The sequence below is a fragment of the Phocoena phocoena genome, chromosome 2 (assembly GCF_963924675.1).
Source record: "Phocoena phocoena chromosome 2, mPhoPho1.1, whole genome shotgun sequence".
NCBI lineage: Eukaryota > Metazoa > Chordata > Mammalia > Artiodactyla > Phocoenidae > Phocoena > Phocoena phocoena.
The window spans coordinates 10,538,858-10,553,821 of NC_089220.1; the positions used below are offsets into that span (position 1 = coordinate 10,538,858).

General features: G+C 39.8%; 1 protein-coding gene across 3 annotated transcripts in view; it reads right to left on the reverse strand.

Annotated features, from left to right (window-relative positions):
- The window catches only part of UNC79 (unc-79 homolog, NALCN channel complex subunit), a 216,357-nt gene that overhangs the window by 61,469 nt on the left and 139,924 nt on the right, over positions 1 to 14,964 (reverse strand). For all 3 annotated transcript variants that reach the window (XM_065871451.1, XM_065871450.1, XM_065871452.1), the window contains 3 exons: positions 8,857 to 8,964; positions 5,351 to 5,467; positions 2,678 to 2,761 (listed from right to left, as the gene is read on the reverse strand). In XM_065871451.1, the coding sequence (XP_065727523.1) occupies positions 2,678 to 2,761; positions 5,351 to 5,467; positions 8,857 to 8,964 (309 nt within the window). The remainder of the gene's footprint in view (positions 1 to 2,677; positions 2,762 to 5,350; positions 5,468 to 8,856; positions 8,965 to 14,964) is intronic.

Below are 14,964 nucleotides of genomic sequence, written 5' to 3' on the forward strand. Positions count from 1 at the left end.
GAGGATCCCAAATGGGAATCCAAATTTTGCTACTATATTTATCAGCTCTCTCTGAGATAATACTCTTTCCAGTTATATCTTTAACAAAGATCTCCAGCTGTTTCATAAAGATGATGCTTTGAAAGGAAGCAACATATTTATTACAAGCAAAAGTATAAATCGATTAATAATAGGAAAGGCAAGAACTGGGCCAAGATAAAAGAAGATATGATTGATTATTAAAACAGTAAGGTAAACTGCATGAAGTTGCTTCAAGAAACCGAAACATAGAAAGTTCAACTCCAGTACTCCACATTTCTTGAACACTGACACGCCACATCTGCCAGATGCCATAATGCCTGTGCTAAAAGTGGAAACTCAGCCCACAAGATACGTGGTGATATATATACGGTCTTACTAGAAACATAAGCAACTGATTTTTTAAAAAACCAACAACTCTGAGTCAAGGCTTTCAGAAGATGCTTGCTAATTACTACTGCATACATAGAAATCACAATTCGAGTCAAGAAAAGTGGGAATCCAAGTCATCTGGGCAGTTTCAAGCCAATCCTTACCTAATACAAATGCCGAGGAACAGATTTTTTTTTTTTTTTAAAGAAGATGTTGGGGGTAGGAGTTTATTAATTAATTAATTAATTTTTGCTGTGTTGGATCTTCGTTTCTGTGCGAGGGCTTTCTCTAGTTGCGGCAAGCGGGGGCCACTCTTCATCGCAGTGCGCGGACCTCTCACTATCGCAGCCTCTCTTGTTGCGGAGCACAGGCTCCAGACGCGGAGGCTCAGTAGTTGTGGCTCACGGGCCTAGTTGCTCCGCGGCATGTGGGATCCTCCCAGACCAGGGCTCGAACCCGTGTCCCCTGCATTAGCAGGCAGATTCTCAGCCACTGCGCCACCAGGGAAGCCCAAGGAACAGATATTTTTGACAACAGCATCATGAATTTGTTTTTCCACACAACACAGAATGTACAAGGCAATATTTATGACAGTCATTTATAAAAGCAGATAGGTTAAGTTATGAGACATTGGCCACCTTATGGCAACATTAGCTGAATCAATGGATTTCTAAATACTGCTTATGATAAGGGAGCAAAGAGTAATATACAAGGAGAAGGTGGGCAATGCAAAAAGGAAGCCATTGACCTCAGCCACCTTGTGCTATAGCTGAGTCACAACTAAGTCTGCAGTATTAAGGGCAGTCCCATTATCTCCCATTATCTAGGGCAACACTTCTGGTGCCACCCCTACTGGTTCCCCTACTGAATACCCAAAGTGCACTGTATATGGAATTAGGAACAGAAACAGAACATTCTTAGAAACTTGAATAAAGAGGGGACCTCCTCCAAAGCCCAACTTCATAGCTGGAGACTTTTTTGTTTGTTTGTTTTTTGAGGTACGCGGGCCTCTCACTGCTGTGGCCTCTCCCGTTGCGGCGCACAGGCTCCGGACGCGCAGGCTCAGTGGCCATGGCTCACGGGCCTAGCCGCTCCGCGGCATGTGGGATCTTCCCGGACTGGGGCATGAACCCGTGTCCCCTGCATCGGCAGGCGGACTCCCAACCACTGTGCCACCAGGGAAGCCCATAGCTGGAGATTTTGACAAAAGCTTCTTTTAGAGAGTCTTGGAGAAAGTATACAGGTGCTGGTTTGTCTCAAAGCGTAAATGCACACATCAGTCCCCTAGCTATATCAATGGACTCTTCAGTTTACCATGAAAGAGACTTTCTTTGTTCCCAATACCTCATTCCACTTTTGTTTCTATTGACCGAGTCACTAGATCATGGACAAGCACCAGAGTTTGTTCAACCACCCTGATTTCTGCTCATAAAAGCTTTTCCTAAGCCCATAAATGGGAAGAGTCTCATCTCGTCGGATACAGGAGATAAAACTGCTACTCAATGCCAAATAAATGTTAGCCAAAGCTGGAGATAACTGTCTCCTCATCCCTAAGGAAAATCAGAAGTGATATGGTCCAGGATAATAGGTTTGCTTGATTTATGGGACTAGCTAAGAGATGTGGTCAGAATTCATTTTTGCTTTTTGGTTGTCACAAGTAATAGGTTAACCTGCCTTCTAAATTAAAAAAAAAAAAAAAAGAACAGAAGTAATGATTAACTAGACATAAGATGAATTTTAAAAATACATATTCTGATTATCTTAGCATAGATTTATTCTCAGCTTGCTCCTACGACCATCATAAAGTCAAGTGTATATTTTGTTCAGTTCCGGATAGCTGAAAAGAAGCTATTCATCTATGATCTCAATAATCTAGAAGAAACATAGATAAGCTGGGCCATGTTCAGAGAAGTAGATACAGGATGATATGGAAGACTGATACATATCAGGAGAAATACCAAATGACCAGGGATGTGTGGTTTAGACAAGCCTGAGGAAACAAGCAACTGGTGGCTCTCTTCAAATATCTAAAAATTACGTGAGACAGTCTAGACTTGCTTTGTGTGGCCCCAAAGGTTAAAAATTCACTATAAGGAAGACATTCTTGTCAGTCATGTTCAAAGATGAGATGTCGTACATTCCCAGGTCCTGGAAGCGTTTGAGCAAAGGTTGGATCCACTTCATGGAGCTGCTGAAGAAGAGATTCCAGCACCTGCTGGGTGACTAGATGATTGACATATATGGTTTCTTTCACCCTTTCGGTCTGAGATTCTGCGACTCGGCTCACCTCTCATTCTCAGTGGCTGTCCCTCCAGGTCAGGGTTTAGGCACGTTGGCACATTACACTGGCGTTTCCCAGGCTGTATCTGTTCTGTGGATAAACGGAACATTTCAGTCTTCATCGCGGTCGACTGCACAAAATTCACAATACAAAGAATTTAACCAATGATCTCCTGGGGCCATTCTGTGGTGATTGTTACTGTTGATTATTAACATTTACAGGAAACATCCTAGATTTTAGGGTAGGGTTGCTTGGGGTTTCACTACAAACCTGCCGTTCAGGTGTATGAGATGCAGCTGAAAGCAGGAGAGTATCTAAAACCATCCCTAAGAGTCCAGATTCTCTAATCCCTCCCCCACAAAAGCTCAAATCGCAAATCTCTTGATATGAAATGAAAAAAATGAAAGGCTAATGTCACAGCCATGAAAGACATGCAAATCAATAAATACCTAAGTGATCGTTTGTGGCAATGACCAGACAGATCGTACAGAAAACATGTGGAACTGGTAGCAAGGAAATGACAGGCATTTGACTGAGGGCTGCAGAACAGGAATAAGGGGACAGGGGCAAATGGAGGAGTAGTGCTTCAGGGACATTTTTTTCATGTGAAAGATGAGGCAAAGAAGCAAGCCATCAGACACGCATGGGTGGAGAAGAGGCAGGTATCCTCTGAGCGAGCAGGTGCATGCTGAGGTGAGTCGATCATGACCCATGCTTTAGGGTGCCGTTCTCAGTGTGTCTGCATGACCAGATTTGTTCTTTTGGAGACTAGCAAGTCACTGAATCAACGTATGTGGTATAAAGTGACATGCCACGTAACAAAAAACTCCACACTCATCGACTCTCTCTGGTCTTGGATTTGGGGAGAATTTTTATGACACTAATAAAAAAAAAGAATATTGAGATGAAGCTCTAGGAGGACTTGGTGACTAGCAAACCAACTTGGAGGATGGAAAACAAGCCCAGGAAAACTCAGACGAAAGAAATTCAGACAGCATGTAAATGGTTAAGTATTAGATGATAAACCAGAGTGACATGAACAAGGCTGAGGTTTAGTTGAAAAGTGAAAAATTCAGTTAAATGGGTTATTTGGCATCATGTAGTTTTTTCTTTAGATTAAAATTTGGATTAGAAATTGAGATCTATTTGCCTTTTTTTAACTCTACAGAGTCAATCAAACTAAGCTGTAATTGTAGTCAGAATCTAAAATGGATAGCTTAGGCTGAGCTTGCTACAGAGAACAGCAGCATGGTAAAATAATCTTCAGGTCAACCTAACGAAAGATGGGCATTTAATTATCAGAGAATGAACCTAACAAAAGCTTCCATTCTCAGTTTTACATAGCACGAGCTCAGTAAAGAGAGGAACAAAGTCCTCTTTGGTGTGAACAGAAAAGCTTCACCCAAACCCAGTAAACTCTCAAGGCTGGTTATTCAATGTCTTTCTCCTTGTCTCCCTTGCCCGTTGGCTTTTGGCCATTTCATTATTCACTACCACTTATCACTAAAAAGAAGACAAAACACTAAACCTTTAAAATGTTAAGAACCTTAATAAAGGCCAGGAGAGTTGAAATTATCTGTTAAATATAGGATTGGGTATGGTGTGTAGGATTTAGTTATCTAGACTAGCTCTCTTTTTTTTCTTGAAGAACAGTGGGGAAAATAAGACGAAATATATGTAAATATTATGGTTATGAAAAATTAACAGTATCTCAATATTTTGGTTTTGTGGACACTGTAATTCCTGGTCATAAAGAAAGCCATTAAAATAATTTCATATAACTGTAGCCAGAAAGTATACTAACCATGATACAAAAATAGTCCTATATCCAAGTGTTGGCCCCCAGAGCATATCACAGTAGTAAACCCTGACGTTTTCAAAGTGCATGCATCTTGCAAAAAGCTTTCACATATATAATCTTGTAATCAAATGACCCATTTAATTAAAAAAGAAAAAAGAAAAGGCAGGCACTCAAAAGAGCAGAATTGCAGCAGTACTACTGGCTTGAGGAAGTAGTACGTGTGCAGAACGTGGTAACAAAGTTTAGAAAATGCAAAGCGATCATGTTTGAGATAGACATGTCATGGCGGTCAATTCTTACTTTAAAATTGAGGTTAGAGGCAGTTCCATCGTATGAGCATGAGGGTGTGCGGCTGCAACCTGGTGACCCTGCTGACTAAAACACAGAGCTCATATTCCCAAACCTACCGGCAGATCATGACGTCACTAAGCTGACATTTGTTATTACTGCTATTATTACTATCAATAGTCCCTCATTTTTGATCATTCAGAGTTTATAAAACAGAGAATATTGATAATCTGGTGTTTTCTTTTGTTTTCTAATTTGCATCATGAAATCATAGTTCCATTCCCTCCTTTATGCATTTATATCATTTAACCCCCAAAGAGATAGCCTAACATCTGGTATCTGGGTCTTAGAGGAAAACAAACAAACAAACAAACAAAAAAAGGAGTTGGACCAGCGGAGATGGAAGAACCGGTGGCTCTAGAATACTTGGAAAGTTTAAATAGACTTATTAATTACCTTAGGTTAAAAAAATTGTTTGAACCACAGAATATGAGAAAAAATCTATTCCTTCACAAGGAAGCAGAGGGGACACAGAGAAAGTGGCATTCGCTAATCTGAGAGGTAAAACAAGAAGAAAAAGCTTGACCCACCAGTGTCCCAGTTGCTGATGTTATGGGGGGCGCTAGACTGATGCTCCAGCTGTCGCTTCATTAACTGGCTCATTGTCAGAGCTCCCAGGGATCCCCTTTTCATCTGCCTATACTGAGCTATATGGAGGAAATTAGGAGATAATTACTAGGGGGAATAAATATGCACAGCACACAAAGGCTCCACACATCCATACAGAATCTTAATTGAACCTTCGTTGGCTATTCATCATTGTTTAGTGAGTTGTATGCTCCTGTCCAGATGAAAAACTAAGGCACTATGCTATTTCTGGTGCCTGTCTTCACTCGATAAAGAAAGAAACAGTGCCTATGAGCACTTATCTGTAGCCTGTAAATATTTACCCCAGTTACAACAATATGATATTTTCATTTACTTTTTAATTTATATTCTCTGCCTTGTTCCCAAAAGGATTCAAGACAGATACTACTACTTTGAATTTATAGCTTAACTTTCTTTAATGGAGCTGTGCATACATACATAGTTTCAGTTTCCATTATATCCCTCTGAGGCCCCTGTGCATGTGTGTGTGTTTGTGTATGTACATGCATATTTTGGAGTAGGATGACACATATCAACCCCAATTTTTAGGGAGAAATTGAAGCAAATGAAATTATGTTCCTTGGAGCCAACCAGCAAATGAGGTGGTCGTAAAACTAAAACATGTTGACTCCAAAGTCAATGCTGTTTTCAATCTCTGTATGAGCCTCTGCCTACTGTTGGAAAAATGTGAATTGAATAACATTCCACAAGTATATTCTAGTACACATCTTTGTTTTAAAAAAAAATAGTGGTAACATTTTTATCTTGCAATTAGGCATTGACAAATATCCCATGATTGATAAGTCACGTACATAAGCATCTCCAAACTGGAAAAACAGTGAAAAGCACTTCTGACAACAGACTGCTGAGTGAGAAAGCAACCTGTCTCCTACCCTCCTATCCCTCCTCAAGTGGTCCCACCAATCCCTGCCAGCAGCCCAGTAAGAAAGGAAGAGCATCGCTAAGAGACCTTTTATACATGATCCCAAACAACTGGATATTTGAGAACTCGTGGTTATTCACTCTCTTATAAGGACAATTTCAGAAACTGAAGCTCTGAAATACACGGTCTAGAAGGGGATGGTAGAAACCGAGATGTCTTTATGGCCCTAGAAAGCCTTACGTGTTATACACAGGTTTCACAATCATGGTACCAGGGCAGCAACTTGGTGTGATGCGAAATCAATTATGATATTATTTTTAATGTAATTAGCATGCTGTTTGATTCATGGTGGTCATGGCATGTTTAGCTACAAAAGAATCAGCTGATAAACTGAGCAAAAAAGAGGGGTGTGATGAGAATTCTTGTGTCTTGGAGTCCATGTTAACTGAATTCATGGAAATGACTATGCAAACTAATGAAAAATCTGATTCTTGTGGTCGACTGGTAAATTTTGCAATTTCATGGTTCACTTGAAAGTGCAGCTCCAGGTAAAATCCAAAGGCAGAAATCTTTATAAAATTTAACAAATTTCAAGTAAAATTCAAAAGCAGAAATCTTTTGGAAGATGGACAAATTTAAAAATTAGCCCCATCAGACAAAATCAAAGAAGGGTTAAAAACCTCTAGTGCTTGATTAATTTCTCCAGTCCTCAGTATTTTTTTAAAGACAGAAGAATTCCCTGAGAGTAAAGTCCCTTAATGTTTAGCTCAGTGTGTAAAGCACCTGGCATTATGTCTCTAAGAACACACCACCAAGAGCTATCCAATACATGCTTTAAATGGAGAGAAGGAGGAAGGTGGAAATTTAATGATGCACTATGCTGAATCCGAAAGGGCTAGATTCAATCATGACTTCAGGATCATGATTCATTGATACATTTACTTTATGATACATGTAACTAGCACTGAAGTCAAACTGACTTAAGTCATCCTATCTCAAATTATATCCAACTTGGAATTCTAACTATAATTCACTTTTTTCAGATGACTCATGCAAATTAGGAGAAGATACACTTTCATGATTTTAGTATATATGGACTTAAAAATGGGCATTTTTTCACGTTATAAAACAGATTTTTTGTGATAAAAGAAGAACAATTAGATTCAGAACGAGGCGTTCTTCTTTGCTGCCAAAAGGGCAAATAACTGTTACTTGAAGATGCTTTCTTAGAATTTCTGTAATCTCTATTATAACTGAATCTGAATTCTTCTAAGGCAGTGTGGTATACTAAAAAACACCATGGGCTTGAAAAATCAAACAGACCTAACATCAATTCCTGTCTCTACCACTTAATAGCCGTATGACTTTAGGCAAGTCACTTAGCCTCTCTGAACCTGTTTCTTAGTCTATTAAAACTGGGTCAATAAGATCTGCCATGCAGTGCTGACGCGAGGATTTAATAAGATAGCAATGTGTTAAGAGAGCAACCACTTAGCACGGTGCCTGGAACACGGTGTCAAATAATTGGTAGCAGTTATGACTATTATGTCTGTAAATGCCTGGAGAACAAGGGGTGTCTTATTTATTCACCTGTGATCACCAGTACCAAGCACAGTGCCTGGCACTCAGCAGACACTTAATAAACAGTTGCTGAATGAATGAAAGCATGAATAAATGAATGATGAAGATGATGATGTTGTTCCATACTACCAGTCCAGCATTTAAGTTAAGATCTTTATCTGGTTTTCAGGATCATCTTTATTTCAAAAGACTGTCAAAGGAAAATTCACTAGCCCTTGAGGCAGTGGCCACATGGAACACAAAATACACCAGCACAGATGACAAGGGTTTGCAGAAGTTGCACCACTGTTTGTATCTCTGATTCCTACTGAGAGTTTCCCATGCTAAAGTCTTTTAATTGACTCCACTGAGCCAGGTGGACACCCTTATTTTCACCTCAGTGGAACTCAAGCTCCTCATGGGCAAAATATAGGACCCAACAAACAAGGTAGTTTCAAAATACTGAATAGTTGCCTCCAGCAGATCCAGTAATACTTCATGCCATTTTAATTTTCCGATCCAAAAGCGCTATATTCAATAATAACTTTGGGATCATGATATATCTGATACATTTATTTGATGATAACTTAGATAAAAATTTTGTCAATGATGGAGGTGATTCAAATTAAACAAAGGTGTTTCATGTAAAATTCTGTCACAGACAATGTTTTTCACTTGTCCCAAAACCAGTTCCATGTTTTATGTTTAGGCTAGTCATATATAATACTTATTTTATTGAATTATCCAGTGATTATACCTTAACAAATTAGGATTCTTGGCCTATCAGTAGCTGTACTGATTTATCAAACACGTGAGATGCTGACAAAAGTGGGCCTATGTCTCAGGGTCTCTGAGAACATACAACATAGTGTTACCTAGGAAGCTAACACAACGTTAAAAAGAAGAAGAAAAAAACAATACCAAGAGTGTGAAAATTGAAAACTATGCAGCAGATAATGTTCCAAATCAATGTACAGGTGAAATGATCACCAAAGGAAATCTTACTTGATATTGAAGAATGGCTGCTTGTTTCTGGCACACCTGCTTCTAATGTGGGGGCAGATGAGCATTCTCGTGGCATTTCCAAAGTTGAAAGTCCTTTAGTAGCCGGATCTACAAACAGAAATATTATTTAAAACTCATGACATTGATTAAAAGCAAGTTCAAGAACCTTTTTCATATATTTCCCCCTCTTGCCCAATTCTCCCATTCAAATCATTATATACTTTCTGGCCCTACTAACTACTTTAATGGAATCACATACACACTGGTTGCAAAGTTCCCTGGGAGCTGTGTCCCCATTATATTCTGCACGTGTTGCTGTGCCTCTCAGAAATTAACGACAGCACAATTACAAAGCTAGAGCTCAGCATGCTCATATCACATATCTTTGCACCTTTCCGCAACTGAATTTCTTTTCATACAAAACCCAAAGGCACCTACAGTTGATCCACTTATATCATTCCACCACTCCACCTTTGTCTGGCAATTTCCTACTCATCACTTACATCTCAATTTACATAGACAATTCCTCCTCCAGAAAAGCATCCAGGACCCCCACCCCCAGATTCAAACAAAAAACTGAATCATGTGACCCTCTTATGCAATCCCAGAACACCCTGTCCTAACCTGTACCAAAATGAACACGCCATAATGTAACTGTCTGTTTACCGGTCTACAACCTTTGCTAAATCATAAGTGATTTCAGAGCAGGGACTGTATCTAACTTGGAATAATCACTTACCAGTTACTCAGGTTTTCGATTTTATTAGTTGAGCAAGAAAGACGTATCATTTGCTTCTGCTGTTGACAAATGCATCTAAGGTAAAATATTTTCTGCATATAATATTGTCTTTTTCATCTATGAATAATGGGAAACAAGCTGTCCCACGTTATTCTAGGTAAAGATTATCCTTTACAGCTTTTTGAAAAGTTTAGTGGGTTATCTTGGCAAACCCCTAAAACTTTTTTATAAACTTCCTTGACATCTTAAGCAACACTCACTGTATATTGAGCTCAATGAGTAGCCTGGAATTACCACTATGGGCTTCCATGATTATAACATGTCCACCCTAAATGGCTCCAAGTTCTTAAGCTTCATGACATCTGTCTCCTCCTTTCCAGGTTATCAATTGTTTTTCTTGCCACAGAGCAAGTCACCACACATTCACACATACATAAAATATAAGTATGCAGATGCTATTCTACTATTGGGTGATCATTAAACTTATTAAACTGTCAGAAATAAAAGTAAAATAGATCCTAGGTGAGGGCTGAGGAGAAAAGCTTTTAAGCACTGATTTTGGAACGTCTATTTTTTGGTTCTCAGAGGTCTTTCTGAATAGATACATTTGCCAGATAAATACTTTCTTGGTAACAAAAGAAGTATAACTGTTACAATGTTTCCCAAACTCTCCAAATACAGCATAAAAATAACTACCCATTAAAAATTCCTTAGTGATTAAGCTATTGCTTTTCTCTTAGGTATTCTCCACAAACCACAAGTTTAAAACATGCATAATTACCTATCTTACCCTTATCTGCTTCTGGTTTACATTTGCTGCTACTCTGGCATAATAGTCCCACCGATAATGTAGAACAAGAAAGCTTAAAGGCAAGAATTCTTTAACAGATTACTGAGACTTTTAGAGTCTCGATACGCTTATTAAAATCCTTGGTATCTTTAATTTTAAAGAAACGTCATAACTGTAAGATACTTATTAATAATCATTAGTGTACCAAGATTCTTTAAGCCAGGGAATTTTTGCTCAGTCCTAAATCATTTTATGAAGCCTTCCATTTGTATATAGTTTAAGACAACAAGTATTTGAATAGAGCTATACACTTAGCTTAAAATTCTTCTATTCAATTTTTTATACTGATGTGAAGAAAATGTCATGTTATTGATTCATTCATTCATCAAATATTTGCCACCACTCTACTAGGTACTTGGGATACAATCAAAGAACAAACCAGAGATTTCTTGCCTTTGAGAGAACAGTGGGGACAGACAGACAATAATTAACATACATAAAAGTAAATAAATTATTATATATTAGAAGAATAATTCTTTATAGAAGAGAAACAGAGAAGAGAAAGTGATTCTAAGATGCCGGGTAGGGGTGGAAAGGTGGGGTGTGGTCCAGGCCTCATGGGGAACCTGATGTTTGAACAGAGAATTAAAAGAAATGAGAGACGGAGCCAGGCAGGTATCTGGAGAAGACAGTTTCAGGCTGAGGAACCAGCCGGTGCAAAGGCCCCAAGGTAAGAAAATGTAAGGAGTGTTCAAAAAAATGGCAGGAGGCCACTGTGGCTGAATAGGAGAAATGTGGAGAGAACCAAGCAAAATGAAGTCAGAGAACTAAAGAGAATCAGGACTACATAAAGCATTTGAGGAATTTAAAGGACTTGACTTTTTACTATGAAAGAAATGGGAGCCAGTGGAGGGTTTTAAGCGGAGTAATGGTATAATCTCATGTTTTAAAGGATCACGGTGGCTGCTGCGTTGGGCAGATATGAAGGCAATACGGGTAAAAGGCAGGAGCCCAGTTTGGAGGCTATGGCAGTTGATCCACATGAGAGATGTCAATGGCTATGTGAGAGAGAGATGTTAATGGCTCAGACCAGGGTGGAAGCAGGGCTGATGGTGAGAAGGAGTAGATTTTGAAGGTAGATTAAGGTGGCCAGATAAAAGAGGACACCCAGTTGAAATTTAATTTGGGATAAACAACAGAAAATTTTTTAGTATGAGTATGTCCCATGCAGTTTTTGGCAGATGAGGCCCCAATTCTTCACTCCTCTCCGAATCAATGACCTTTGCCATGTAACTTAAAAGTTCCTCCCACTAAAGAGGCAGAGTGTGTTTCCCCTCTTGCCTTTGGCTCCAGCCAGGTGATCTGCTTTGGCTCATGGAAAGTTTGCAGGCATAACATGACCAAAGGCTTGCCGGGCTCCTGTGCGACGGGGCTTGCTCTCTTGTGCCTCTTCCATCACCCTGAGAAAAACATTTCCAGGCTTCATGGGTCCCAGGAGGAGGCTGGCCACCCAGTCCAGCCTGGACTAGCTGATCTGCAGATAGCCAACAGCCCTTGAATTGAATAAATGCTTATTGTTATACGTTGCTGATACCTGTATGTTTATTTGTTACACGGCATTATTCCAGCGGTAGGTACCTAATAGAGTTGTCTCAGTATACAGACAGTATGTAAAACTACAAGAGTAGGTGAGATCACCAACACACTGAGTGTAGACAGACCTGAGAAAAGGACCAAAAGACCCTGCGGCACTCCCTTATTAGGGAGTTCAGGAGGAACCGAAAAAAGAGATTGAGAAGGAGTGACCACTGAATATGCAGAAAACCAAGAGAATGTGTATCCCAGAAGCCAAGTGACGTGGGGGTGATCAACTCTGTGAACTATTGAGTCAGAAGATAATATCTAAGAGCTGACCATTGGATTTAGCAGTGGAGGCCACTGGTGACCTTGACAAGTGAAGTTTGGGTGAACTCTGGAAGCCTCATAGGAACGATGCGTACTTTTTAGGAAGAATAGTATGGGAGAAAATTGGGAATAGTGATAGTACAGATAACTCCTTAAAAAGTTTTGCTAAAACCTAGAGGGTATTATGCTAAGTAAAGTAAGCCAGACAGAGAAAAACAAATACTCTATGATTTCCCCTATATGTGGATTCTTAAAAACAAAACAAGCGAACAAGCAAAAGAGAAACAGATTCATAGATACAGAGAACAAACTGGTGGTTGCCAGAGAGGAGGGGGACGGAGGGATGGACAAAATAGGTGAAGAGGATTAAGAGGCACAAACTTCCAGTTATATAAAATGAGTCATGGGGATGTAACACACAGAATAGGGAATATAGTCAACAATACTGTAGTAGCTTTAAATGGTGATAGATGGTAACTAGACTTATCATGGTGATTATTTTGTAATGCATATAAACATTGAATTGCTATGTTGTACACCTAAAGTTAATATAATATTGTATGTCGATTATACTTCAATAAAAAGGCGGGGGTGTTTTTTGCTAAAAGGGAAGAAGCAAATGGGATAATAATGGGGAGAATTAGGATCAAGAGCTTTTTTAAAAAGAGAGAAATAAGATGATGTTTGTATATTCAAGTCAAAGATACCTTAGAAAAAACTAAGGGAGGAGCAAGAGGGGAGATTTCTGGGCGTACATCCGTGAGTAAGTAAGAGAGATGGAATCATGTCCACATGTGGAAAGGCTGACTTCAGACCAAAACACAGTTCACTTGCAGCCCCAGCTAGGAAGGCCAGGTGTATGGGTGCAGCTGGTGGAAGGGAGGCAGAGGAAGGGGTAGGAGGATGTGGAAATCTCTTCAGATTATGTCAAATAGGAAGAGATACTGAAAGTCTGGAAAGAAAAGTAGCTATGAAATAATCAGGAGAATGGAAACGTGAATGGACCAGGGAAATACGGTGTGATGCCAGGTAGCTTTAAGGACCCAGTTGAGGTTCATGGTCATGAATTTAAAATAAGACCAGTCAATATTGTTATGCGTTTTGTTCTCCAGCCACACTCATCTGATAGGTACAGGTGTTGGTAGATGGAAAGGCAGATTTGATGAGGGCTGTGTTTAGCCAAGCAAGTCTGAAAAAGCAGAGGTCAGGAATGATGTAGGCAAGAAGGGACTGTAATGATTGACTTGAGAAGGGAAGACATGAAGAAGGGGAGGAACAGTGAGAGGCAATAGGATCAATACAGCGCTGTCCAGAGAGAGAGGAAATGGTAATCAGAGAATGGGAGACACTGGACTGACACCATGGACAGGCTGCAGTTATTGATAATAACACGTTCTGTGATATGACCATAGGAATAAGTAACTGAGTGAGGGTGGAAGATGAAAAAAAAAGTCTCTGGGGAAGACGAATTCGAGGAACTGAGAAGCCAGAGTGTCAGAAAACACTGTACTATGTGTATTAATACTGAAATCAACAAGAATTAAGACAGGAATAGTTTAGGAAAGAGTCAAAAGAGCCAGGAATTAAAATTGTCAATAAATGAAAAAGTCAGGGTAAGTAATGTGAGATTCAGAGCTGGGTGTTTTTAAAGACAAGGTGGGAATGGTCTGAAGGGGGAAATGATGAGGAAGGAAGATGCCTACACCCTGGCCCTAGTCCAAGGATGCGCTTCCCCAGGGAAGAGCTGGGTTTCCATTAGACTAAGAAGGGAAAGGAAACAGAGCACATGAAGGACCATGAATTTCTGATGGAGGAAAAGTTTCAGGAATTGCGATAAGGTGGGAGAAAGGATCTGGACAGGAGATGTGCAAGGCCTTATGGAAATTAGAGTGAGAGAGATGAAGGGTGATCTGGAGCTTCTTGCAGGGACTGACGTGAACAGAAGGAAAGTACACAATGCCATTAGACTTGGTAGACTCAAGGCAATTAGCAATGGCAAGGCTGTGAGTCCAGGCCTCCCTTGACTATGACTGATAGAGGCAAGAAGGTCTCGGGAAGCCTGAGTCTTACTCTGAGCACATGGGCCTCCTTCCAACACCCAGCAAGGAAGGGTAGCTCCGCATGTCTGTGGCAGGTGGGACACTACACAGATATAAAATGATTATGACAGTATAACCTATATTATAAAAATTTTAAATACGTATCATCTTAATTGTCAGATACTTTCCTTCTTGCTCTGGTAACAAATATATTAATATAACACCAATCTCCTCCCTGGTAGCCTGGGGAACAACCTGACATAAGGATGACACAACATACATACCACAACCTATATACAACCTATATATCATATATACCCACCCTACTGACCTCATATAGTTTCTTATATACCCACCCTACAGACCTTATATGGTTTCTTATATACCCACCTATAGACCTCTATAGTTTCTAGGTCAGTGCTTTGCTCCATCTATATGCAACAATTTTCTTGGCTCCAAATAATAAAAGGGTGTCCCAGTTTCCCAAGAAACCTTCTTACACTTTCTTGTTATTATGAGAATCTTTTTCTTCCCCCAGCCTGGCTGGAGCATGGCCTTTTCCAAATACATTAATGTTCATTTGACAAGTTTTTACAGAGCCCCTTGAAGGTACACAGCTCTGTCCTATGAAGTAG